This window comes from Cavia porcellus, unplaced genomic scaffold, assembly GCF_034190915.1.
Source record: "Cavia porcellus strain 051 isolate PalLab524CR breed Dunkin Hartley unplaced genomic scaffold, mCavPor4.1 scaffold_11, whole genome shotgun sequence".
Taxonomy (NCBI): domain Eukaryota; kingdom Metazoa; phylum Chordata; class Mammalia; order Rodentia; family Caviidae; genus Cavia; species Cavia porcellus.
This window is the reverse complement of record NW_026947494.1, coordinates 66,011,107-66,037,886: the sequence shown is the minus strand read 5'-3', so window position 1 is coordinate 66,037,886 and position 26,780 is coordinate 66,011,107. Positions and strand designations below refer to the sequence as shown.

Sequence of the window (26,780 nt, the reverse complement as noted above, 5' to 3'; positions counted from 1 at the left end):
AAACGCATCTAACTCAAAAGGTTACTCAAAGACTGAAAGTCAAAGTATGGAAAACAAAATTTCATGTGACAGGAATGGAAAAAAAAAGCGGGGGTAACTACTGTTTGCAGACAATGTGAACCTCAAACCAATAACGATGAGAAGAGATAAGAAGGTCATTACATACTGGTTAGGGGAAAACTTCAAGAGGAAGAGATATCTACCTTAAATATATATGCACCAAATTCCAGCGCACCCAGTTATATAAAACAAGTATTAACAGAAATGAAAAACCAAATTAGCAGTAACACAATTATAACAGGAGACCTGAACCCACCATTGACACCATTGGAAAGATCAACTAAACAGAAAATCAGCAAAGAAATAACAGAAATGAATCACACCTGTGAACAAATGGACTTGATAGACATCTACAGAGTGTTCCATCCAACAACATCAGAATACACATTCTTCTCAGCAGTACATAGGTCATTTTCTAAAATAGACCATATATTAGCTCACAGAACATATTTAAATAAATGCAAAAGAGGTGAAATTATCCCTTGCATGTTATCGGATCACAGCGCCATGAAATTAGAAATGAATGATAAAAGACACTGCAAAAATCCCACAAACACATGGAAACTGAATAACACATTCTTTATTAATCAGCGGGCCATACGGGAAATTAAAGAAGAAATTAAACAATACCTACAAGAAAACGAAAATACAAATACAACTTACCAGAATCTATGGGAGGCAATGAAAGCCGTCCTCAGAGGAAAATTTATTGCACTGAGTTCCACATCAGGAAAACACAACAAATACAAATAAATAACCTGATGTCACACCTCAAACATCTAGAAAAAGAAGGGCAAATCAAGCCCAAAGCCAAAAGAAGAGAGGAAATTACAAAAATCAGAGCAGAAATGAATGCAATAGAGACTAAGGAAATAATCCAAAGAATCAATGAATCAAAGAGTTGGTTCTTTGAAAGAATAAATAAAATTGATAGCCCCTAGCCAATTTTATTTTAAAAAGGAAAGAAAAAGCTCAAATTCATGCAACAAGGAATGAAAAAGGCGAAATCACTACAGACTCTACAGAAATACAGAAGATCATCAACACCTATTTCGAAAACCTCTATTCTCATAGGTTTGATAAACACCAAAGAAATAGACAGATTCCTAGAAACATATGATGTACCAAAGTTAGGTCAAGAAGATGTAAAACTGCTGAATAACCCAATTTCTATTAATGACATTGAAAATGTAATTAAGTCCTTACCTACAAAGAACAGGCCAGGCCCAGACAGATTCACTGTGAAATTCTACAAGAAGTACAAACAAGACTTAATGCCAATACTCCTCAAACTCTTCAATGAAACTGAAAAGGAAGCAATCCTTCCTAAGTCATTCCTGGAAGCAAATATTACTCTAGTACCAAAATCTGAGAAAGACCCAATTAAAAAAGAGAACTACAGGCCAATCTTCCTAATGAACATAGATGCAAAAATCCTCAATGAAATATTGGCAAATACAATGCAGAAAATCATCAAGATTATACACCATGACCAAGGGGGATTCATCTCAAGCATGCAGGGTTGGTTCAACATACATAAATCAATAAATGTAATCCACCATATCAATAAAACCAAAAGTAAGAATCACATGATCATTTCTATAGACGCAGAAAAAACTTTTGATAAGATCCAACATTCATTTATGATAAGAACCTTACAGAAAATTGAAATAGATGGTCTTTACCTCAATATAATAAAGGCCATCTACAACAAACCAACAGCCAGTATCATACTAACTGGCCAAAAATTGAAGGCCTTTATTTTAAAATCAGACACAAGACAAGGATGTCCCTTATCACTGCTCCTATTTAATATAGTACTGGAAATACTAGACAGAGCAATTACACAAGAGAGAGAACTATAAGGGGTAAAGATAGGAAAATAAGTTAAATTACCAGTTTTTGCAGATGACATGATACTCTACATAGAAGACCCACAAAACTCCATTGAAAGACTCTTAAATATAATAAATAAATTCAGTAATGTAGCTGGGTACAAAATCAATACTCAAAACTCAATAGCATTCCTATACACTAACAACAAAATCACTGACAGAGAAATAAAGAAACCACACCCTTCACACTAGCAACCAAAAAAATGAAATATTTAGGAATTACTCTTACAAAAGAAGTGAAAGACCTATACAGGGAAAATTATAATATACTCAAAAAAGAAATTGAAGAGGATCTCAGAAAGTGGCAAGACATCACTTGCTCATGGATAGGAAGAATAAATATTGTGAAAATGGCCATTCTCCCAAAACTCTTAAACAGATTCAGTGCAATCCCAATAAAAATACCATCAACATACCTCATAGATCTAGAGAAATCACTCCTAAAATTCATCTGGCACAAGAAGAGACCTAGAATAGCAAGGACAGTTCTAAGCAGCAAAGGCAAGGTAGGAGGCATCACAATCCCTGAAGTTATAATACAAAGCAAATGTAGTAAAATCAACATGGTACTGGAATCAAAACAGAGCTAAAGATCAATGAAATAGATTAGAAGATACAACCACAACTACAAACACACTCAACCACCTTATCTTTAATAAAGGGATCAAACATGTTCACTGGAAAAAGGACAGTCTCTTTAATAAATGCTATTGGAAAAACTGGCTGTCCATGTGCAGAAAACTAACACTATACCCATGCCTATCACCACGTAGTAAATTAAAATCTAAATCGATCAAAGATCTGAATATTACAACAGAAATAAAATCTCAATGGATCAAAGATCTGAATAGTAAATCAGAAACACTAAATCTATTGGAAGACAAATTGGGTAAAATTCTTGAAGACAAAGGGGTAGGTACAGAATTCATGAGCAGGACTCAAACCACACAGGAAATACTTCCCAGAATCAATAACCAGGATCACCTCATATTAAAAAGTTCTGCATGTCAAAAGAAATCTCCAGAATAGTGAAAAGAAAACTCACAAACTGGGAAAAAATCTTAGTGAACTCTCCCTCAGACAAAAGACTTCTGTCTAAAAACATATAAAGAATTAAAAAAAATCAGACCCCAAAATTCAAAGATCCAATCCAAAAATGGGCATCTGAGATGAATACACAATTCTCAGATGAAGAAATACAAATGGCAAATACATGAAAAAATGTTCATCGTCATTACTCATTAGAGAAATGCAAATTAAAACCACACTGAGATTCCATCTCACTCCTGAAAGAATGTTGCACTGTTGGTTGGAGTGTAGACTGGTGCAACCATTGTGGAAGTCAGTCTGGAGATTTCTCAGAAAGCTGGGATTGGAAGTCCCATTTGTTCCAGCTATTCCACTTCTAGGCACATTCCCAGAAGAACTGAAAGCATCATACCACAGTGATATATGTGCACCCATGTTTATAGCAGCACAATTTGTAATAGCCAGATCTTGGAAACAACCTAAGTGTCCATCAACTGTGGAATGGATAAAAAGTTGTGGTATTTTTATACAGTGGAGTATTACTCAGCTATAAAGAATGATCACATTGAGATATTTATAAATAAATGGGTACAGCTTGAGACCATACTCATAAGTGAAATAAATCAAACTCACATGTATAAATACCAAATAGTTTCCCTAGTGTAAGAAATGATAAGATTACATAAAAGTATGTGGTAATCATGATTCCCCATGATATGGCTTTGAAGCTTTATAATGTTTTCATTCATTAATTGGAATGGTTTTATTCTGGGTTGTTTGATTTTATTGTCTGTGATGGAATGAACAGCTATTTTGAAGAAGACAAAATATCATAATAGCTAGTGCTTATTTAATACCATCTTGTTTTGAAATTCCATCAAGCTTTTGTTCTTCTGTCTCCATCGGTTTCATCATGTTGTATCTTATTGGATTTTATTATATGTGACAGTACAAAAATTTTTATAGACAAGGAGATAATATAGAAACCATTGTTCGTTTTCTGTTAGTTGATTCTAAATATTCTGTAATACTTTTATTCTCTTGAATGGTTTTACACTGTCTTGATATATTTGATGCTATAGTATATGAAGTTATACTCAAATATTTCAAGGAAAAAGACACTATGGTAACTACTGTTATGTCAAGTTATCTTGTGATCAAACAATATGATGCTTAAATTGTTCTGTTCTGCTTTGTGCTGTTGTGTTGTTATGTCCTCTTTTATCTCAATCTCCTTTTTATTTTTTTTTATTTTTTAATTAGGGGAAAAATAAATTTTAAAAGCAGGATATATTATAGTAACCATTTTGACTTCCTATTAACTTGATTTGAAGTCCTGTATTGCTCTCACAATCTTGTTTTGACTATTTTACTCTATCCTGTTTTGTTTGATAGTACCAAGTTTGAGGGTATAGGCAACTACTTTCAAGACAATAAGATTCACTATGATGCCCATTCTGGTTTGACTATTATCTTCTTTTGAAGTCCTGTAATGCCTCCATTGTTTTGGTTTTATTCTGTATTTTGTTCAATTTTATTATAATTGATGATATAGGCAATTCTTTTTAAGATAGCAAGAGGCATTATGGTGACCACTGTTGACACCTTGCATTCTGTTTTTACATCATGTACTAAGTCCATCCTTTTGATTTGACTGACTCTGTTTTGTTTTCTCACATTTGGTTTCATTCTTTTCAAAAAAAAAAAGTAGTAAGAACTGTGGGAGTAATAAAACCCAAAATGTGTAATTGCTATTGTAAAAAAGAAAGGAAAAGAAAGTGCTCTAAAGGATATAACTGCATGTATATTTAAGTGTGTAAGATAGATAACCATATTACTAAGTTTTTGTTGGATCACTGAACAGAACCGTTTGCAGTCTCACTGTTTGAATGTTCACTTTGTATGCTTTAATTTTGTAACTTGAACAACCATTTCTAAGATGACAACATGTAATCTATTAACTAGTGATTTGTTACTGTTTATTTTTTTTAAATTCTGTATTACTTGTACTCTTTTTCTGTTTTGTTTTTTTTCTCTTTAAATAATTTTTTTTTAAAAGAAAAAGAGAAACTACTGAAAGGTACTCTTTAGATAAGTGAACTTTATGGCTTGTGAATTCAAGTTTAAGAATTATTCCAAAGTAAAATAATCAAATGTAGTATTTTTTGAAGAAATGTTGCCAGTCAACTATAAATTCATAAATCTTCAAAATCTAAGTACTAAATTATTCATTGTCCTAATTAAATAAATAGATATGCTCACTAGGAAAGAATTAAGAGAAGAGAGGATTGGGAGATCAGTAATCAGGGCTTACACTAACAACCAATGTGAACACTTACATATCAGAGCTTTTAGACAAAATCATCAAAATTTCTTTGGAAATTTCAGAAACTGACCAGTTAATAGAGCTGGAGTCTACCTACATAAAAAAAGAAGAAAAAAAGAAAAATGGTGGCCACGCAAAACAAGAAAATAGTGAGTTATGTGTCTTTTCAACTAACCCATGAGCTAAATCACCTCTAACCATAGAAAGAGACAGTGAACTGATATTCTGTGGGTGAGAGAATAGCAAAGCCCTCTCACATAAACATCCTTTATATTTAATAAATTGTCAGAGATGTTTTGCACACAGAAGTTTGTCTTATTCTACAGTATTCTCTACCATGATTAATGATTTTGTCATACTTTTAATACATAGTAATACAATGAAATATTTAAATGCCACATTTCCCCTCAACCCATTCAAGACTAAAGGACCACTGGCACACTTCCTGAACATTTCCTATCAGTGCAAACACGCAATGCATAGTTTTTTGTGACTGTTTCTTTCACTCAGCACAATCTAATCAAGATACATACTACTAAATGTGGCAAACGAAGTCACAGAAACAAATTTAAAATAATTTAATACTTTGCTCATAGCCAGTATGTACAATTTTCCCACCTGAGAGTATTCATGTAGTTCACAGAACAATTTCTCATAAACTAATACTAAGTAATGATTAAGCTACCAAGGCCAGTACCTAGGAGTCACAGTACCAGCTATCTCAAGCACTCTCTACAGCGCATCTATAGGCACAGTAGCGGGGCCTAACACTCACTATAGTCTAGCCATTACCTTCTGTCAGCCCCATGACTTCAGACACCATAACCTTAAAAACTATTAATTAAAATTTTTAAAACCCTAGATGTCCTTTACAAAAATCTCTAACGTTAAGTAGAGTATGAAACTCTCCAACATTTCAATGAAACCTAAGTCACAGGGTGATCTGTCATATACATACAATGAGTCTCCTTATTTATCTTTAGTTCAAATTGTGATGTATAATAGCTTCTAAAGCTAGTAATTTGTGTGCCTTGTTTTTGCTACTATTTCCATTAATACCAAAATGTTTTAAATTTAATAAAAATTTTAATATTCCAGAGAAAATGCTGGCAATTTAAGGATGAAACAAAGAATAATCATATATTGCAAACAAAGATAATTTTGCACTTTTATTTTCTTTTCAGTTAAAGATACTCTTACCTTTTTTTGACACTGCTTACAGTTACTTTTATATCAAGACAAATACCAAATCTGGGAGTGGTGGCACACACCTGTAATCCCAGCACTCATGAGGCTGAGGCAGGCGGATCATTGTAACCAGCCAGGGCTACAAAGTGAGTTCAAGGTCACCCTGAACTACATAGGGAGACCCTGTCTCAAAAAAAAAAAGACAAATACCAAGTTCTGAGAGTACTGAGGGCAGAAAAATTAACTAAATTTGCTTAAGCTCACCTAAGCAGCCTGGTTCGAGAGGCCTCATAAACAAACTTTTGCAAGTTCCCTTACCCCTTCATCTGAATTCCCCCCAACACCAGGGTAAGGGCACAGAAATGTCTGCCTGCAGTATGAAGAATTCCCAGAATGTCTTCTTATGACCTCAACTGTAAATAGTAGTTAACAACACCTGAAATTCAAACCTAATGCTAACTGGCATTTTTTATAATATGCTACTTACTTGTAATTCACTAAAACTTACAACTATTTAAAATGCCAAAAATTAGACATATACTACATAAAATCAAGGACTAAACCAACCTAAAACAAGCAAGCTCTAGGGGGGAAAAAATTGTCAAACAATGGTAAAATTACACTTCCTGTATATACAGTCCTCTGACTATACTCTTGAGGCTTTTCCCCATTCCTAAATCCCTTTCATTTGTCACTGTTTTCCACACATTCCAAATTACTGCATAAAAATCCTACCCACCAGTAAGACTCCAGAGGTAAAATGGTTGCTATTGACAATACATAACAACTCTATCACTGCTTATTTCTCGTTAATCAAGTGGAAACTTCCAGTATCTGCTGTGCATATAATGTTTCCACACTTAGTACTTGGAATTTGTCTTGATATAAAAGGAACTGTAAGCTGTGTCAAAAAAAAATCTTTAACCAATAAAGAAAATAAATAAAAGTGCAAAATTATCTTTGGTGGCAATATGTGATTATTCTTTATTTAATTTACTCAACAAGCCACATACACCAGGAGGGGTACAGCACTTGCCCAGCACATATGTGACACAGGGTTCAACCCTCCAACGCTGCAAAACAAGTGAATCTTGACACATTTACTAAAACACTTGCAGTCAAGTATCCAATCTGAGGCATTCAAAACAATTTGTGTTTTCTTCTATATCAATCAAGCTAAAATTATGAATACATAACTATTACAAATCCCTTCTTTCTAGTTTGATCTCACCAATGATGCTTGGTCTCACCAACAAAAAAATGCACACTTTATAATATACACTTGTGACTCACTTTATGAGTTTCAGTGATTCCAATGGTGTTAGCTTATATGTAAAAATGTATTCTATAAAATAAATTTCAGTGTTTAAGGAAGTGTTTAAAGAACAGGTTAAGTAGCAAGTTGGAAATATTGATAAGGTGTTTGTAATTACATTCCAAAAAGGTGTAAAACCTATTACATTTTTTAAAGATGTTAATGTATGCAAGGATTTTGTAGTTTCAATACTAGATCTGGCAATTTCAGAAACTAAGTAAGTTAATAAGCCCTCTGAATACTGGGGAGCCTTTTTTTGGCATAAAATACAGAAGGTTTTTCTAGAGAAAACACATCATATCTATTGCAATAATAGTGATAAAGAGAGAAACTGAGATTTTTGACAACAGAGCAAAGATTAACAGGACAAGAATGGTTTTTTCAACAAACAGCACTAGAACAACTGTATATGTACTCACTAAAGAACGAAACTGGACCTTACCTGAGATCATATACAAAAATTAACTAAAAATTAATCTCAAACCTAAATGCAAGAGTTAAAACTACAAAACTCTCAGAAGAAAACAGGGACACACTCACATTGCCTTGGATCTGCAAAATGTTAGACATTAAAACACAAATAAAAATCAACAACTTGAAAATTTAAGACCCATATATTTTCAAAAGACAAGAAGTCAAAAGATAACCTATAACAATGGAAGGTGCACCTATGTGAAAATGTTTGTAAGGATGAAATAAAGAATAATCACATTTTATTTCATTCTGGCCCATATATGTAAAAATGTTTTTAAGTCTTAAACCTACTGTCTTAGTTACTTGTTACTCATAGCTGAGACAAAATACCTGAAGCCCAAAGTTGGGAAAAGAAAGGTTTATTTTTTACAATTTTTGGAGGTTTTAGTTTATATTTAGTTGGCTCTAAGGCAGGGTGGCATGGCTGGGCCGCAGTTTATGGTGGCTGCAAACAGCAAGGAGGAAACAGGCAAAAAGAGCATGACACACCTTTTTTTTTTGCCATTACATTATATCTTGGCTCTACCCCTAGGGCAGTATAGCACTCACACCCCCAATCCAAGCACTAGACAATGAACCAATCACAAATGCACAGTGCAAACTCATGAGGCCTGGGGGCCACAGACATAAACCATAACATTCCACCCCTGGCCCCCAGGACTCATGTACATCTTTTATACAAAAGACATTTAGTCTATCTCTAAGAGTTGCCAAAGTCAACAGTTTTAGCATTGCTGAAAAGTCTAAGTCCCAAGTCTCTTTTAAGATCGATGTAAACTCTTAACTGTAACCCCCTGTACAAATGAAACAAGCTTAAACATTTTTGAAATGTAAAGGCACAATATAAATCTTACCATTTTAAAACTTACAAACAAGGGAATGTAAAGCACTGGAAACAAAGCAAGTCCAGCATCTAGCAGGATGAACTTAAGTCCTAGAGTTTTATGCTCAGCATCTGAACCATTCTGGTTGTAAGCTCTAAAAGACATGGGTGATTTTACCTCCATGGCACTTTTAAGGATTTTAGTTCTCACAGCTTTTTTTAAAATTTTTCTCTGCTCGCTTTTTGTAGCCTTTTTTGGATGATTTTTGGCTTTTTAAACTTTTGGGGGTCATTATTGTACCTTTGGCTTTACCTTTATATCTTTATAAATTGTCCATTTAGGGGCACACTGCTTAGCCTTTCAGGCCCTTTGCAATCGAGGTGGAAGCCATTTTACCTCAGAATTTGTGCATTTTTCTTGCACCTAAAATCAGCACCATGTGGATGTTGCCAAGGTTTGCTAACAGCTGGAGCACTAGCCAGGCTTTCTTTTTCTTGGCTATAGGGGTCAATTGACTAGATCATTGGGCTCTGTGAACCTGACAGTGAAGAAAAGCTTTTCTATGTTGCTACCACTCTGGAACCTCATGTGGCCTCCATCACCATTTTGGAGCATGGTGCTTTGCAGCTTTTTTCTCTGAGCAAATTTTTTCACTTTTGCAGTTTTGAGGCTGCAAAGGTTTGGGATCCCATTGCTCAGGATGCCCCGGGGCCATCTTTTTTATCTTTCTGTTTTTCCTTAGCAGTCAAAGCCTCACCCTGTCTTTACAATCCACAGCATTCCTGGAATTTTTCTTCTGGCCAAACTCACAGTATGGCAAATTATCCTGCTGGGCTCTTTGCTCTTGATTTGCAATGCAAAGCTGGCTAAAAGCCACCAACAATAGTCATGCCACAACCTCAACATCTGACTGCTTTGAAATTTTCTTTTCTAGATTAATCAATCCATTGTCCTTTGTTTTAGTCTCAAGCAAAGTCTCTGGACATGAGCAAAACGCAAACTTTTTGCCAAGCCATAACATACATCATGGGGAGTCCAACAACCAATGCAGTCCTTCTTCCCAGCAGAAACCTCCCAATCCTGGTCTTTACCATGAGGCTTTCTATCAGCATTTTGATCTCCTGAGCTTTGACCAGAATCTCCTCTATACAGAACAGCCTAAGCTGCTCCAGCTCTACATATCCAGGCAAAATGTCCAAACCTTTCCAAATTCTGCTCACAAGCCACTTTTAAAGCTTCTCGAAAAACATGGCCCGGTATAATCACAGTAAACAACCCCACTCCTGGTACCAAATTTTGTCTTGATTACTTTTTATCCATAGCTGAGGCAAAATACATGAAGCCCAAAGTTGGGAAAGGAAATGTTTATTTTTTACAGTTTTTGGAAGTTTTAGTTTATACTTAGTTGGCTCTAAGGCAGAGTGGCATGGCTGGGCCACAGTTTATGGCAGCTGCAAACAGCAAGGAAGAAATAGGCAAAAAGAGCGAGACACTTTTTTTTTTTTTTTTTTTTTTTTTGCCATTACATTACATCTTGGCTCTACCCCTGGGCCAGTGTAGCACTCACACCCCCAATCCAAGAACTAGACAATGAACCAATCACAAATGCACAATGCAAATACATGAGGCCTGGGGCCACCAACATAAACCATGACACTTACTAAGATTTGTACCTAGACTATGTACAAAACCTCTTACAACTCTATTTTTAAAAGCCCAAAATATAAATAATTTTAAAACCAAAATAAAAGAGAGATGACAGGAAACAAGGAGATTGACTCAATGAAGATGGGAAGGAGGTCTGGGATAGAAGGGACAGGAGAAGGAGGTTGGGAAGGGAAAGGGGAACTAACAGTGATTAACACGTAATGTGATACGTATCAATTCTCCCAAGGTGATTGGAATCATTTTATATCACAGACATATGCTACAACAACAACAACAAACATACTAAAAAATCAAATAGTCTAATCTAAAAATAGACACAGGATCTCAGCAGACATTGTCAGCAAAGATATAGAAAAATATGTACCCTGTTACACTGCTAATGGGAATATATAACAGTGCAGTCACTTGGGGAAAGGGTCTGACAGTTACTCAAATAATTATGCATACATTAACCATGTGATCCTGCAATACTATGGCTAGGTACATGCCAATGGCTAAGTACAGGTAAACAGATTTTAATGGCTACGATTATGTAAATACAGTTTAAAACAGATGTGTAGATAAAACTTATACAAAAATATTTCTAGCAAAAAACAAAATATTTGTAACAGCTTTATAGGAGCCAAAAAACAGCAACAATAAAAAAAAAAATCACCAAGTGTCTAGCAATGGATAAACTAATTTTTTTTCCTTAGTGTTGGAAACTGAATCTAGAGTCTCATATACAGTAAGCATGAGCTCCATTACTGACCTACACTCTCAGCCAACACTACTAATTCTTAAAAGGACCCAATGCCAAATATCAAGGGAGAGGGGATTACAGGGTTGCTCATTGGATACAGGGCTATAGGGAATCCTTGCGGCCATTCTCCATGGGAAAAGGAAACAGGGAGTCCAACACTGGCCCATATATGTTAAGTCAGAAGACATAGGACAGTACATCCTGCCTCCCAGAGACAAGTGAGGTCAAAGTGGTAAGCTGTCACACAAGTGAGGTCAAAGTGGTAAGCTGTCACAAGGTCAAATCAACCAACCTCCAATTTACTTTTTTAATCCCACAGATACTGAAAGTTGGGGAATTTTCTCTTTTGATTTAATAACAGAATGTTTCAATTTGCATTATTCCAGTATAACACCAAAAACTGTAGGTCCAAAATACAAGTTTAAGAACCCAAATGGCACAAGAAATAATAATGCAAAACAAATGGAATCATATCAAATGAAAAAGCTTCAGCATATCAAAGCAAATAGCCAATAGAACGAAAAGACAACTTAAGGGAGAAAATTTTTGCCAGCTACTCCTCAGACAAAAGCACTAATACCTAAAATATACAAAGAACACAAACAAACCCCCCAAAATAAAAGACCCAGTCAAAAATGGACATCTGAAATACAGTTCTCAGAAGAAATATGAATTATTGATAAACACATGAAGAAATGCTCAGCTTCACTGGCCATTACAGAAATGCAAAATAAAACAATACTGAGATCCCATCTTAATCCAAAAAGAATGGCTATCACCGAGAATTCAACCAATGACAAATGCTATAGAGCTCAGGGTGAAGGGGAACCCTTCTACATTGTTAGTAGGAATGTAAACTAATACAGCTACTGTGGAAATCAGTATGGAGATTAAAACAAGAATTTAAAGATTAAAACTAGAAATTTCATACCAGCTATACCCCTTCTAGAAATCTTCCCAAAAGGTTTAAAGATATCATATTACAGTGATCCACGTATAAACACGTTTATAACAGCACAAATTATAACAGCTAAATCTTGGAAACAGCCTAGATGTCCATCAACAGATGAATGAATAAAGAATATGTGGCAGACATAATGAAGTACAACTCTACCATAAGAAAAGATAAATTTAAGTCATTTGTAGGTATGTACCTCAACACCACAATTTGAACAGGTAGGCACTTCAAGACCACAATTTGGACAGCTATGCACCTCAAGACCACAATGCTAAGTTAAATAAATCAGACACACATATTAAACATCACATGGGTTTTCTTGTATGAGAAACTCAAAATATAAATGAAAAGCAAAATATAGGATAAATAATAGGAAGCAGATCTTTTTCAAACAGGAAGGAAATAAGAGATGGGACAGGCAGGGGCAAATGGGAACAAAAGGGGACAAAAATGAATCATGATGTGTCATGTATGTGCACAAACTCCTCATGAAAAATATAATCATTACATACTACAAACATGTACTAATAAAAATAATAATAAGTAAATAAATGTAGGTTTAACTGTCATGGTTTTGACAAGAAAATATTACTCTGCATTTACTATTTGACAATTTTAATAAAAAAAAATAGACGCTAGGGAAAGAAGAGTATTTAAAGATATTTACAGAAAGAAGCTGTCAGGTTTCAAAGACAATGAAATTCTTTAAGATATGGAAGTATCCTTAGTAGTTCAAGAGTGACTCCAATAAAGGACAAAAATTCTACAAAATGGTCCTTAGAAAACCCTGAAAAAAATGATGCGTATTTCAGTGTTTCCCATGCACCAGGGACCTTTGATGAGTTCAGTTATCTGAGGCCAGGTGCCAAAGGTCATACAATAGAGGACATAAGCAGCTATGTGGAAGCAGCTGCTAAGGCCTGCTCCCTCAGCAGAATCAGAAGCTCAGAGCACTGTAGGCCTCTAGGATGTAAAGCCTCTTTACTAAGATAATTTGACTCAACTCCAATAGCAATACAGCAGAACATCAGGCAACACAGCACTCACAAGCCCATACAGGTATAGAAATGCAACAATTACAGAGAGCTGCAAGGAAGGAAAAAACAAAATTTTTGACACAAAAAACTCTAATTTAGCATCTCCATAGATCATCCAACTTCAGCTTGAATTCCTTCAAGTGCTAAAGAAAACCCAAAAGCCATTGTCAGGCAGGCTATCCTAAGATTAAAATTCTCTGTTCAGTTAAAATCCATTATTATGGCTTGTGTAGAGATGCCTCCCCAAAGCCTCATGCAGTCATAGGTGGGGCTTTTTCAAGGTGGCTGGATCTGGAGGGAGTGTGTGACACTGCAATTGATTTATGGGGCAATGCTAGGGTCAATTGATTTATGGGGCAATGCTAGGCACTAAGATGAAGGGTGTGAGTGCTCCCTAACCAAAGTAGCCTGGATAAGATATAAGGTAGAAAGAGCTGTGATTGTCCCTGTCTCTCCTCTACAATGACCTCCTGCATTGGAGCCAACTGACTGCACTGAAACTTCTACAAACTGTGAGCCAAACAAACCCTTTCTCTCTTAACTTGTGTATATTGGGTATTTTGCCTCAGCAACAAGTAACTAAGACATCTATCTTCACATAACTTTTCCAATAAGCCTAAGATTCTTTTTCTAAAGCAACAACCAACATGTTTATTCCTTTAACCAATTAGGAATCCACTGAGTACCTGGTGATTACGGTACTTCTGTCTTTCTGTAGGTTAGATCCAATGAATAATCTAGCTAAATTATTCAAGGACTCCTTCCAGAACTATGACCATTCCTTCTGCCACTTCTGGAAACATTTTACTATGTTGAAACCACTCTTCAAATATACATTTGCAATTGAGAACAGTAAGTAAGTGATTAGATCATAATGCTGTAGAGTCATTAACTTTTGGCTATCGATCTCATTAATCCAATAAATATTTTTTTTTTGTCCTTTTCATTTTTATCGGTACCGGGGATCGAACTCACGACTGCCTGCTTACAAGGCAGGCGCTTATGCCGCTGAGCTAAATCTCCAGCCCCCAATAAATATTTTTAAGCAACTATGTCACACTGGTGGAACCTTTGGGTTTTCATTCAGTATCACTAAACATCAATAGTACCTTATTGGTAATATCAGTACAAGAACGATTTACTTTTAATTTTTTTTTTCATAATTGCCATCATCTCAAGCATGACTATTGTTAAGGCTATGAAACTTAAATAAAGGTGCATTCAAATACTGAACCTAAATAAAGGTATGTTCAAATACTCACTTCGTTAGTGGAACAGCTGCAGCCCCTTACACCTCCTTCAGTCTCCACTGACCACAGAGAATGTCCAATCTAGACCAAACACAAGGTTCTTAGGGGTGTTCACCAATTGCATCTGACACTAAGCATTCAGTACCTTAAGAAGACTGTCTCAAAAAGAATCACAGCTAGGGATTTTAAGGCACAGTTTGACCCTGAGGAGATTAACAAGAACTGTTAAGAGACTTGCACTAACTTCAACTGAAAAAAACTGATATTTCAAAGTGAAGAGAGGCTTCTGAGCAGAACTTAAGCAGAAGAAAACAACACATGAGGAAATTACTTCCAGGTATCAGAGGCAGGTTCTAACCAAAGAGCCTCACTACCCACAAAGCAAAGGAGCTAACAATTTGTGCCTGGCTAGACTTTAGAACTGCCCAGGACCAGCAACTGCAAAATGCTACCCATCCTGCCCCTCTTTAATAGGATTGTCTACTGCAGTACCCGTCTCACCACTTTATGCTGGCATGTCTTCTCAGCTCACAGGTTTTTTTCAGGAGGGGCACATTCAATTCGGGTAAGATGTGGAGTCTAACCCTGTCCATCCTTTTTCGAATCTGAGGTGACCTTGGGACTAGTCGTGACCAACAGAATGCAGCCAAGGTGATGTGTAACTCAAGAAACCTTGTACTTTCAGCTTTGCCCTCTGATGCCACTCTGTACAAACCCCAGGCTGTTCCTGGTAGAGAGCAGTAAAAGAGGACCCACTGCTACCCTACTGACTGCTCTGGGTAACCAGTAGGCACCTGAGGCACCACACTTGAGGAAAGAAAACATCCAGTTAAATTGCCTAATGACTGGCTTTGAAGCAAGAGCACTGGAAAGAGAAGAGAGGAGAAGAGGAGTGGGGAAAGGAGGGGAAAGGAGGGGAGAGATGGGGAGTGAAGGGGAGTGGAAGAGAGAGGACGGGAGTAGAGAGGAGTGGAAGGGAGAGGGGAGAAGAGGCTGCCAGCTAACTCTAGTACAAGTAATAAACTCACAAACAAATAACTGTTTTAAGTTACTACCTTTTGAAATTGTTCCACGTCAACAGACAACTGAGACAGTGATAAATAATGGTACATTTAAAATGGGCAGGATTGTAATTTGATTAAATATAATCAGAAACTCATTGTTTTTTTAAAAATATTAACCTGAAGACAAGAATTCATGTAGCTGACATGAATGTAAAATAGCCAGACTATCTACTACAATTACTATGTCTCACATTACTACTGAAGAATAAAGTGACTATTATTAGAGGAAATCATCAGAATCCTTTCTAGGGCTATCCAAGCTGCAGACTGAAAACAGAGGAGCAAAATCAAATTATAAATGTAATGACATCTTTTTTTTTTTTTTTTTTTTTGGCATTGGGAGCCCAATTCAGGACCTTGCACTTGCCAGGCAAGTGCTGCACTGCTAAGCTATATTTCTGGCCCCATAAATGATACCTTTGATGGTATAACAGGGAAACAAAACAGTGCTATGGTCTGCATGTTTGTGTCTCCCCAAAAGTTAAACTCTATCACCAAAGTGATGTTAGACTGTGGCCCTTTGGAAAGCAACTGAGCCCACCCAGAATGGCATGAATGCCCTTAAAAAAGGGTGCCAGAGAGCTGCCTTTCCTTTGCGCTGGAAAGGCACCATCCATAAGGCTCTTATAGTACAAAACCTGCTGGCACTGTAACCCTGGACTTGCAGCCTCTACTCACTTCTGCCAGTCATAAATTACCCAGTTCAATGTGTTTTATTAAAGCAGCCTGAATAGATTAAGACACATGATTAGCAACCTTGATTCAAGGACAAGGTTTTTAAATTTAAGTTCAATTAAATTCAGGATGCCATAGAAATTCCTCCAACTTAAAACTAAGTGAGAATATTAAATTGTAGACTTCTTTTAAAAGATTACGGTAGTCACTCCCTCCATCCTCAGAGTGTAAGTCCCAAAGACACTCTATGGATACCTGAAATCAAAAATTACATATACTATGATTTTCCTATATATAAATACCTATAACAAAGTTTACTTTATAAATTAGGCACTGTAAGGGGTTGGGGGTTTAGCTCAGCGGCATAAGCACCTGCCTTGAAAGCAGGCAGTCGTGAGTTCGATCCCCGGTACCGGTAAAAAGGAAAAAGACAAAAAAAAAAAAAAAAAATTAGGCACTGTAAAATTAGCAACTAAAAATAAACACACCATAAGCATACACTGTGATAACAATTATAACTTATTGTTTACTTGTGGAATTTTCTATTTGATATTTTTCATAATCAATTTGACTGTGAGTAACTAGCAAGAAGAGAAACCCAGAATAAAGGAGACCTATAATATTTAAAAAGTAAAATTAGGGCTAGGGATATAGCTCAGCAATACAAGTGCCTGCCTGGCAAGCACAAGGTCCTGAGTTCAATTCCTGGAAAAATTAAATTAAATTAATTTTGAGGCCCAAACAAAAAGGGACATGGTATTGAACCTTAATGTTAAATTGTTCTGTGGGAGGGGGGATTCATATGCAGTGACAACGCAGTACACAACCTTGCCCAGTGATCTACAGAAAGCACTTAATTATTTTTAACCTCAATTTCTTCACTCTGATCTGCCCAACAGTTACTAATGGCATTCCAGAAGATCCAAAAGGAACATGGAAACATCACCAAATTAATATTAATACCAAAATCAACATCTAATAAAAGCCATCACACAATGAACACTTTCCACATGATAAATGTATATTAACTGAATATTATTAACAAGTCAATGGAAAGTAGTTTATTCTATTAGAACTAAAAGTTAAATAACTTTCCAAGAACTCATAGCTATTTAGTGATAAAACCAGGGCCAAGATTAGATCTTTTTGAAGTCTTGAACCAAAACTTTTAAATCCTACCCTGATTACCTTTTCCTAAGAGTCCCAAATCTAAACCCACATAAAAAAACAAAGTGTACATTTTGGCCCACCAGGGACACTGAGGTCTAACACCAATTCTGCATCACCCAGTCTTAGAAGGCAAGAGTCTTAGAAGGCAAGAAAATATTTCAACCACTTATTAATCTCTTCCTAAGACTGAACTTCATTTATCTGTCTCTTTTCATGCTCATTCGCAGAAGCCTGTATTACTGACTGATCCTGGTTACCGAACTCTGCTTTTATTCACTGAAAAAGCATGGCTGCCTCCAAATTAAGAGTACTATTCAGAGATGCGCCAACATCTGTTCAGTGAATGAACAACTAAATAGAAGAATGAAGAACACAGAACTTTTTGATAAATACATATTTGCTATGTAAAAAAAAATATTTTTCTTCTAGCTAAACATCACATTTTAACAACTTAGAAGTAGATCACCAATTTCCATAATATCAGTAATCTATTTTCTGCTAGATTACTGCAGAGTCTCAGGCTGCCCTCAAACTTGAGATCCTGTCACCTCAGCTTCCCAGAGTGCTGGGATGATAGGAGTCTTAGTTACTTTTCTTGTTTTTAAGACAAAATACCCAACACCCAAAGTTAAAGGAGGGAAGGTTTATTTAGCTCACATTCTATAAAGGTTTCAGTCCATGGTCAGATGGCTCCAAGGCAAGGTGGCATGGCAGAAGGACATGCATAATAAAACCAACTCAAAATACTTAAAAGCAATTCACTGTGTATAACACAATCTCTGGAATAAAGTATGTGCTTAAAAAACTGAACTGATTCCAGCAAACAATTTTACAACAGCCAAAAGATTCAAGTAAACACTGTGGTTACATCACTTAAGGAGACTATATTCAGAAATTATTTCCATGACATCGTTAAAGTGAAGATGCTTGCAAAAGTGTTTCTAACATGACCAGTGAAGCAAATGAAACATTAAACAATGAGGAAAATAATGAAAGTTACCTTAAGAAGTTAGGATGGAAAACAAATGTGAAATAGTAAAGAAGATTTGAAGAAAGATGATCATAAGGTAAACAAAAATGAGCCCAGGAACCTTTTGAGTATCAAAGCTATAACCTTAAAACAAAAATCACTTTTACATAAAATAAACCAAAAAAAGACACTAAAGCATTAGTGGTGTGTGCCTGTTGTTATGGCTTGTGTCTAAGTGTTCCCTCAAAGCTTCATGCAGTCAAAAGTGGGGCTTTTTGGAGATGGTTGGATCTAGAGTATGAAGCTGGGATTAAGGATGTGAGGCTGGGACTGATTTATGGTATGATACTACAATTAAGGCTGTTCCACCCCAGGTAGCAAGTACTACCTGCCTTAAGGGTTTGTAGCCTGAACAGAATACAAGGGGCAGAATGTGAGCTGTTTTTCTGCCTTGTCCCTTGCTGCTTTTGCTGCCTTCTCCCCCTATGAGCATCTCTCCTTTGAGACGCCTCTTTTCCACACCACCTTGCTTTGGAGTCATCTAATTACGGACTGAAACCTGTGGAAAATGTGAAGTAGATAAACCTTTCCTCCTCTAACCTTGAACATTGGTATTTTGTCTCAATAACAAAAGTAACTAAACCACCTATAATCCCAGCACTCTGGGAAGCTGAGGCAGGAGGACCTCAGGTTTGAGACCAGCCTGGCTAATAAATCAGCCAGTTGCTAAAGCAATTTAGCAAGACCTTGTCTCAAAATTTAAAAACAAAATTTTAAAAGGGCTGCAGATGCATCATGATCTCGGTTCCATCCCTAATAACACCAAAAAAAGGCAGAAAACAAAAAGGCTACTACAATGTAAACTTCACTTTGAGAAGAGAGAAGAAAGATGGATACAAATGCCAAGAATCTGGGACAAGGACAGTGCCCTAACCAAAAAAATTAAATTAAATTAAAAAAATCATACCGAATATGTGGACAACCGAATCTTCGCGGACACTTAAAGAATCTTTAGACTTGAATAATTGTTTCCTGAGTGAAACAACTTACAAAAAATAAAATATATTTACATTTTTATACTACAATGAATGAATACTTAAAAACTTCTGGGTTCAGAATTACTTCAGCAATTAGTATGAATGTTAGAACAGAAAAATTCATAGCAACAACAGATGTCACAAAAAAGCAATCTGCGCTAACAAGACAATATCCTGCCCTACCAAGACAAAGAATCTAGTATGAAACAGGCCAGTGAAACGGATGATCAAATAGAAAAGTAAACAGCCATACTGTCAGATGCTAAATAAACAGCATCAACAACTATCTGAATTAAGAAAAGCTAATGGTTTCTTAATGTTGTACCTTAAAAATATTTTACAATTACACTCATTTGGCAAACTATGAGATATCCTTTTAGAATTTCCCACAAGATATAAGTGAATTCAACACTAAGAACTTCTGGGAGGGATAAAAAATCTTCTTTAAAAAGGCAATCAAATCATTCTGTAAACGTATCAATGGCACAGGCCAATTGTACCACATTTTTCTAAGTGACACTGGAGACAACAGAATAGTGATCGAGTCTATTCTGTATTTCTACAAAGTGAGTTGTCAATCACAACCAGGTTCATTGCATTAAGACAACCCTTCATGAAGTTATCAGACCTCTTCCAGGATTCTCAATAAGGGAGAAAACCAAGTATTAAAAAAAAAAACTATGCAAACCTAATATACCAGAAGTGACACTAATGTCACCACAAACTGGAGCTACCATTTCATTTTGTTCACAAATTAAAGGCACTATTGCACAGGGTCAGGGGAGATTAAGAAACGCCTCGCTTAACCAACAGCTGGAAGCAAATTACACTTGTTAAGCAGTTACACTCTTTAAGAAACCCAGAGTACCTTTTAAAAGACAATTTGGAGGGTGCATTAATTTAAGGGCAATAAGGAACCTCCGGCCGCCTTCCTCCTCCTGCGCCAACCACTTGGAAGCTGGGGATGCTAAGATCGATCCCAGCGGCAGGCAGCTCCTGCGGGAAATAGTATCCTCAAGCCTCCCGAAGCCAGGTGACGTACTAGGAGCTCGGAAAACCTCCCCTCTGCTCCCTCGCGAGGGGAGCTCGGTAAGAAGTCGCCATCCACGTGCACTATTGTTTTCCACGGAGGTTTGTAATTTTTATCTCGAGCTTTGATTTCAGTTCCCTCAACCTTGGCCTTTCGGGGAGGGGCTACTGTTGCTGCCGGCCTCCGGGCGCAACGAGAATTTAAATACGGAGAGCACCCCGTTTCCTCCTCACCACGGCCGCGCCGTGCCGCACGCGCGCCTCATCTCCCCGCCGCCGCGGGTCCCGTGACGACCCCACCAACCCAGCAGTCCGCCAGCCCGCGTCGGCCGGCCTCCCCTCCGCGGCTGCGACTCCACCACCCCCTCAGCAGGTGAGGCGGGCGACATTCTGACGCGAGCCTGGGGCCACCTCGCGGGGCCCAGGCTCCTCCGTGGGCGCCGAGACGCCGCGACCCTTGCTCACCTTGAACGGGTTATTGAGATCCGGGTCCGCAAACGGGTTACTGTCAAAATCCGACATCTTCTTGCGCTCAGCTTCTCCCGGCCTAGGCGGAGAGAGCCAGACTAGGCGAGGCCGCCGCCCCCCTGCGCGCTCACGTCGCCACCGCTGCCGCACAGCTCCCCGCGCCGTTGGGGCCACCCCGCCGGCCGTGCACTGCGCATGCCCAGCCCGCAGCCTCTCGCGTTGTTCTGTCCTGATCTGGCTCTCCGGGCTTTGGCTGCGACCGCGTTGGGCGCGGGCGGAAGGAGTTGAGGACGCGCACGGTGGCGCGCGGGGCTGAGCGTCGGGCTGGTGGGCCAGGGTCGGAATCCAGGCTCAGGCGAAACCCGCTTTTGAGCCGGGTTTCAGGAAAGGGGGCGCCGCTGAGGTCAGCAGAGAAAGAATCCAGGACGCTCCTCGCTGTCTTGCAGGGTACCAGGCTTTGGCGCCTCCCACGGTCTCCGGACACACCAGGATCCAGCTATCCAGCCCCTGCTCTCATCCTCTGCCCACCCGCGTGGAAGAGGTGCACGGAGAGGATAGGGCGGCAGAGCCCCGCAGTCAGGAACCTCGGGTTAACACGACCCCAAAAGATACCTGCTTTACTTCAGATGTTTGGATGCAGTACACACACACACACACACCCTCACCTGTTTTTGTTTTGTTTTGTTTTTTGGTTTTTTGCCTATTCTTTGCCTGACACCAGGAATGAGATAGGCAAATGTGTATGTGTAAGGAAGCTGAATGCATACTTAGTTGAGCGACCCCTGAACTTTTGACAGCATCCTCTTCCACTTTTGACAGCATCCTCTTCCACTTTAAGGCGAAAGCACCTAACATTAGACCAAGCTGTGAAGAATCATAGTTATTTTGTCTTGGTGGGTGCCTAAGAATTGGAGGAATCTAACCGGATAAGATAGTCCACACCTGTAAGCCCAGCAGCCCTGGGAAGGCCGAGGCAGGAGACTCAGGTCGACTTTGAGGTGGACCTGGATTACATGGTGAGTTCAATCTAGCCTGAATCACATACTGAGACCCTGTCAAAGAAAAAAAAAAAAAAACAGGGAAGAATCAAATTTAAACTTACTTGACCTTCTGAAGGTAGGCTTGCACTATTCAGAGTCACTTAGGAAATACTTTCTTGGGAGTGTGAAAATAAACTAGAGATGATGGAGTAAAATAAACCACATGTGCTGTCTTTGGTGGGATCCAGGTTAGCAGGACAAACCAGCTGCTTTCTGGACAACTGACTAAATGTTTCAACTTGCTAACAAGTGACAACAATCTGATCCTGGTAGAACTATAACATTCTAAAATTTTTTTTGAGGGAGTCTTTTTGAGACACGGTCTCACTATGCAGTTCAGGCTGGCCTCAACTCGAAACAATCCTCCTGCCCCAGCCTCCCAGTGCTGTGATTACAGGCAGGAGCCACCAAACTCGGCTTTTCTTTTTCTTTTTTTCTAAATATTTATTAAAAAGAAAAAACCCGCAATCCATTGTACTTACCATCAGCAAGTGCCCAGCGCCTGATTCCTTACTGCGTTCTCAAAACGTTGGTTCCAGTCCTGATTCTGATAGTTACTACTTTGTGCTACTCATGTCACCTCTCAATCTGTAAACAGTTGAGAATAAAATGAGATAATACGTAGAAACATGCCCTGAATGTATTTAGAGCCTATCAGACATTAGCTCGCTGTCTTTTACCTCTTCCCTTCTGAGTTTGAGCTTACCCAGCTGGCCTTCTTGTCTCACCAACTGTGGCCTTCATTCCTTCTGTAGGGGCAGATCAGAGGGACATAAACAAAAACCCAGGGCAAACACAGATGACTAACTTTGTAGAATCATCACATGCTTATCTATGGCTGATGATGGTAAGCTCATTGCAAATTCTTACCGTGTAGCATGTACTTATATCGTTTATGACAGTGTTTTTCAGATTTGCTGATGCTGACCTTGTCCCCTTCCCAGAAACAAAGACAGAGCCCACACTGATCTTTTGTCCCTGGAAGTCTGGACACTTCTCACACTCACTGGCATGCCAAGCAAGAGGCCCTTTGTCTTGCAGCACTGCTCTGCTGCTAAGCCAGCTTCTCTTCTGCCTTCTCTGCATTTGACACATGTTAAACAAACTTTTGCTTTGCTCTGCACCAGTCTTGACCTGCATCTCTTACTACAAATCCCATTTTCTCCATTCTTTACCAGAGTAAGGGGAAGGACCAGGAGAGAGGCAGAGGGTCACTCAGAGACCCACACACACACACCAGCATCTCTTTCTAACAGATCCAAATAATCAGTAGCTATTTATTATGTATCTACTATGTTCCAAGACAGTAAGAAACTGCTGAGTCAGCATTGCAGGATGGAAATTTCCAGTTGTGCTCTATATGGCTAGTGGTCTTAGCACTTAATTCAAATGTTTTATAAAATGTCATTGTTACAGAATCATTTGAAACTTGTTAATGATGCAGGCATCATTAATGATGCAGACCCACCTCTACATACCTCTATCTTCAAACTTCTACTTCAAGGAATCTAAGATAAGAGCCCTGGGTCCTCATTTTTTAAATGTCTATAGAAATATATTTCAGATAAATGCATAATATGAATACATAGCATAAATACTTGATTGTATCACTTTTCTTTTTCAGCAGTGGGGATTGAAACCCAGGGCCTTTGCAAATCTGCAGCATTTTTTATTTTTTATTTTGAGACAGAGTCTCACTAAATTACTAAATTGCCCAGGCTGGGTTTGAACTTGTGGTCTTCCTGCCTCAGTCTCCCAAATTGTTCACTTCTTTTCTTTTTTTTTTTTTGAGATTGTTTTCTTTCTTAGTACATGTTTGCAGCACACAGTGTTCACATTCCTTGTGTGGAACCTATATGTGTACATAACACATTTTGATTCTTCTTTCCCTCTCCTTCTTTCCACCTCTTCTCTCCTTCCACCTCTTGATCCTCTTCCTCTTTGAGAAAGATCTATCTTCCTACTATCTATCTTTTAGTTTGCTCTTTATACTTTTTTTCTAAGATAATAAAAAATGTGACATTTAGGCTTATGTATCTGATTTATGGTTTCAAGCTGCATCCATTTTTCTTACAATTACTCAAGTTTATCTTTATCCATTCACGTATTGATGGACATATGAAAAAACTTCCTTTCTTTCCCTGTGTTAGCAACCTTGTATGTTTTCTTCAGTATTCTTACAATATTCATGCATGCATATATTCTCATATTGAGTGGCTTGATCATATTCCCTTTGCTGGGGCAGAATACCCAACACCTGAAATTCAGAAAAGGAGAGATTTATTTTGGCTCACAATTTCAGTGGGTTTAGTCCATGATCAGCTGGCCGCCAGGCAGAAATGGTATGCCATAGGGGACAACTGCTTATCCATGGAAGCCAGGAAGCAGAGCACAAAGGAAGGAGACAGGGACAAGAATATACCCTTCCACGTCAGGCACCTGGTGACTTGCTCTTTCTGACCTGGTCCAATGTTCCTGACAGTGGTAATGTGCTGACCATGCCTCAAAAACATTTAGAATGATGCTCAGACATAGCATCCCTAGGTGAATGTGTTCCTTCATTTACTTTCATGAAACTGGAATTACAGGATGTGAGAGGTAAGACCTAACTTTTCTCACAACTTGAAGAAAGCTGACTTTGGGCAAGCTCAGCAGTGTGTCTTAGAGATGGAGGAAGTGAACAGTAGGACCAGCAACAGAATTCACATCTTTGACTCAGATTTAAGTGATGAGTTTGGTTCATAACGACTTCGAGGGATCTAAATGAGCATGGAAATGGATTCTCCTCCAGAGCCTTCAGGAAGGAAAGCCACCTTCCTGAGACTAAAGGAATATTTGATAGCAATGTGTGTTCTTTTAAACTTCTAAATATGTACTAATTTGTTAAGATAGCAAGAAAACACTAAGGCAGAGCCTTTGTGGTGTGGAAAATAGAGGAAGAAACAGAGCAGTGAGTCACTCAGCTATCTGACCTCTAAGGTGATTTCTAAGCAACAAATCTTTCAACTCAAAGGAAAATGCAAACAGAGTAGAGGAAGAGGAAATGAAAGCCATTGAGCTTGCCCTGCATGAGAACTCTCAGTGATGCTCAGCTTTTTAACTAGTTCTGTAAATAATATGGAGATGGCTTTTTGGAAAAAAAAAGAAATACACAAACCATCTCTATTTGACTTCAGAGTTGAGTTGAATTTTTTTTATTATAAAAGGGAAACCTGTCTTCTACTGTTCCCCATAGAAAGCCAGCCAATGGTGGACAAGTGCTGTATTTGTCTTTCTCAAGCTTGGCTCCGCTTCCGACCTTCCTCTGTTTACCTCCCCACTTTACCACCAAATTCCATATTCTCTCTTATTCCAACCTATAATTGATATCTTCATTTAATTTCTCTCTCTCTCTCTCTCTCTCTCTCTCTCTCTCTCTCTCTCTCTCTCTTGTTAACAGGAGTCAAACTCAGGGTCTTGTGCTTGCCAGGCTGAGTTACATCCCTGGCCCCTAATATTACTCTTATTTGAACATAGAACCTGGAAGGCAGAGATTGCATATTTTTTAGCATCATGACCCCAGTTATACCAAGGGTGGGTGGCTGGGTGGATGCTGCTGATTCGTCTGTCATCATCTTTGTCTGTATTTCTAAAACATCTTTTGACTAGTTCTCCCATTGTTGAAAATATTATCTTAATTTGGATTGCTTCCTTGCCTAGAAAACCATTATAAGCTTGACCTTTGTTGGAGAAACACTAAATTCACCAACAAAGACAAGATGGGGGCATCACAATTCCTGACTTGAAATTATACTATAAAGCTATGGTGACAAAAACAGTGTGGTACTGACAAAAACAAACAAACAAAAAAAACCAGACCCCAAGATCAGTGGATCAGATTAGAAGATGCAGAAACAGCTGCAAACACACTAAGCCACCTTATCTTTGACAAAGGTGCCAAATGCATTTACTGGAAGAAAGATAGCTTCTTTAATAAATGGTGTGGGAAAAGCTGACTTTACACATGCCAAAGATTAAAACTGGATCCATCTCTTTCAACCTGTACTAAGCTAAAATCTGAATGGATCAAAGATCTTAATATTAAAGCAAACATTAAATCTGCTGGAAGATAGAGTAGGTAAAACTCTTGAAGACATTGGGGTAGGCAGAGTCTTTATGAGCAAAATCCGGATTACACAGGAACTATCTCAAAGAGTCAACAACTAGGATCTCACCCTCCTGAAAAGCTTTTACACAGCAAGAGAAACCACCAACAGTGTGAAGAGACGATGCACAACATGGGAGAAAATGTCAGCTAGCTGTTCCTCAGATTAGATCAGTGGATCTAATCTGATCCACTGATCCTCAGACAGCTGTTCCTCCAGAATGTATAAAGAACTTGAAAAAATTCAATCCTCCCAGATTTAAAAACCAATCCAATAATGTGCATCTGAGATGATACACACTTCTCAGATGAAGAAATACAAACAACAAATAAATACATGAAAAATGTTCAACATCACTCACTGGTCATTCAAGAGACGCAAATTAAAGCAACACTGAGATTGCGCCTCACCCCAGA

General features: G+C 38.0%; 1 protein-coding gene and 1 long non-coding RNA gene across 4 annotated transcripts in view; one reads left to right on the top strand and one right to left on the bottom strand.

The window, feature by feature from the left end:
• Positions 1-21,379, bottom strand: part of Scamp1 (secretory carrier membrane protein 1) — a 164,404-nt gene extending 143,025 nt beyond the window's left edge. Inside the window, exons 1-2 of one of the 3 annotated variants that reach the window (XM_005001208.4) lie at positions 21,177-21,379; positions 14,779-14,847 (exon numbers count right to left, since the gene is read on the bottom strand). In XM_005001208.4, coding sequence (XP_005001265.1) covers positions 14,779-14,847; positions 21,177-21,233 — 126 coding nt within the window. In that variant the 5' untranslated portion in view covers positions 21,234-21,379. The remainder of the gene's footprint in view (positions 1-14,778; positions 14,848-21,176) is intronic. The other 2 variants (XM_013146612.3, XM_003464387.5) reach the window with 2 other exon arrangements.
• LOC134478141 (uncharacterized) lies at positions 20,618-25,150 on the top strand. Its single transcript, XR_010050585.1, has 2 exons — positions 20,618-21,084; positions 21,626-25,150. It is a non-coding gene; the product is annotated as an uncharacterized LOC134478141 (long non-coding RNA).
• Positions 25,151-26,780: the final 1,630 nt, after the last annotated feature.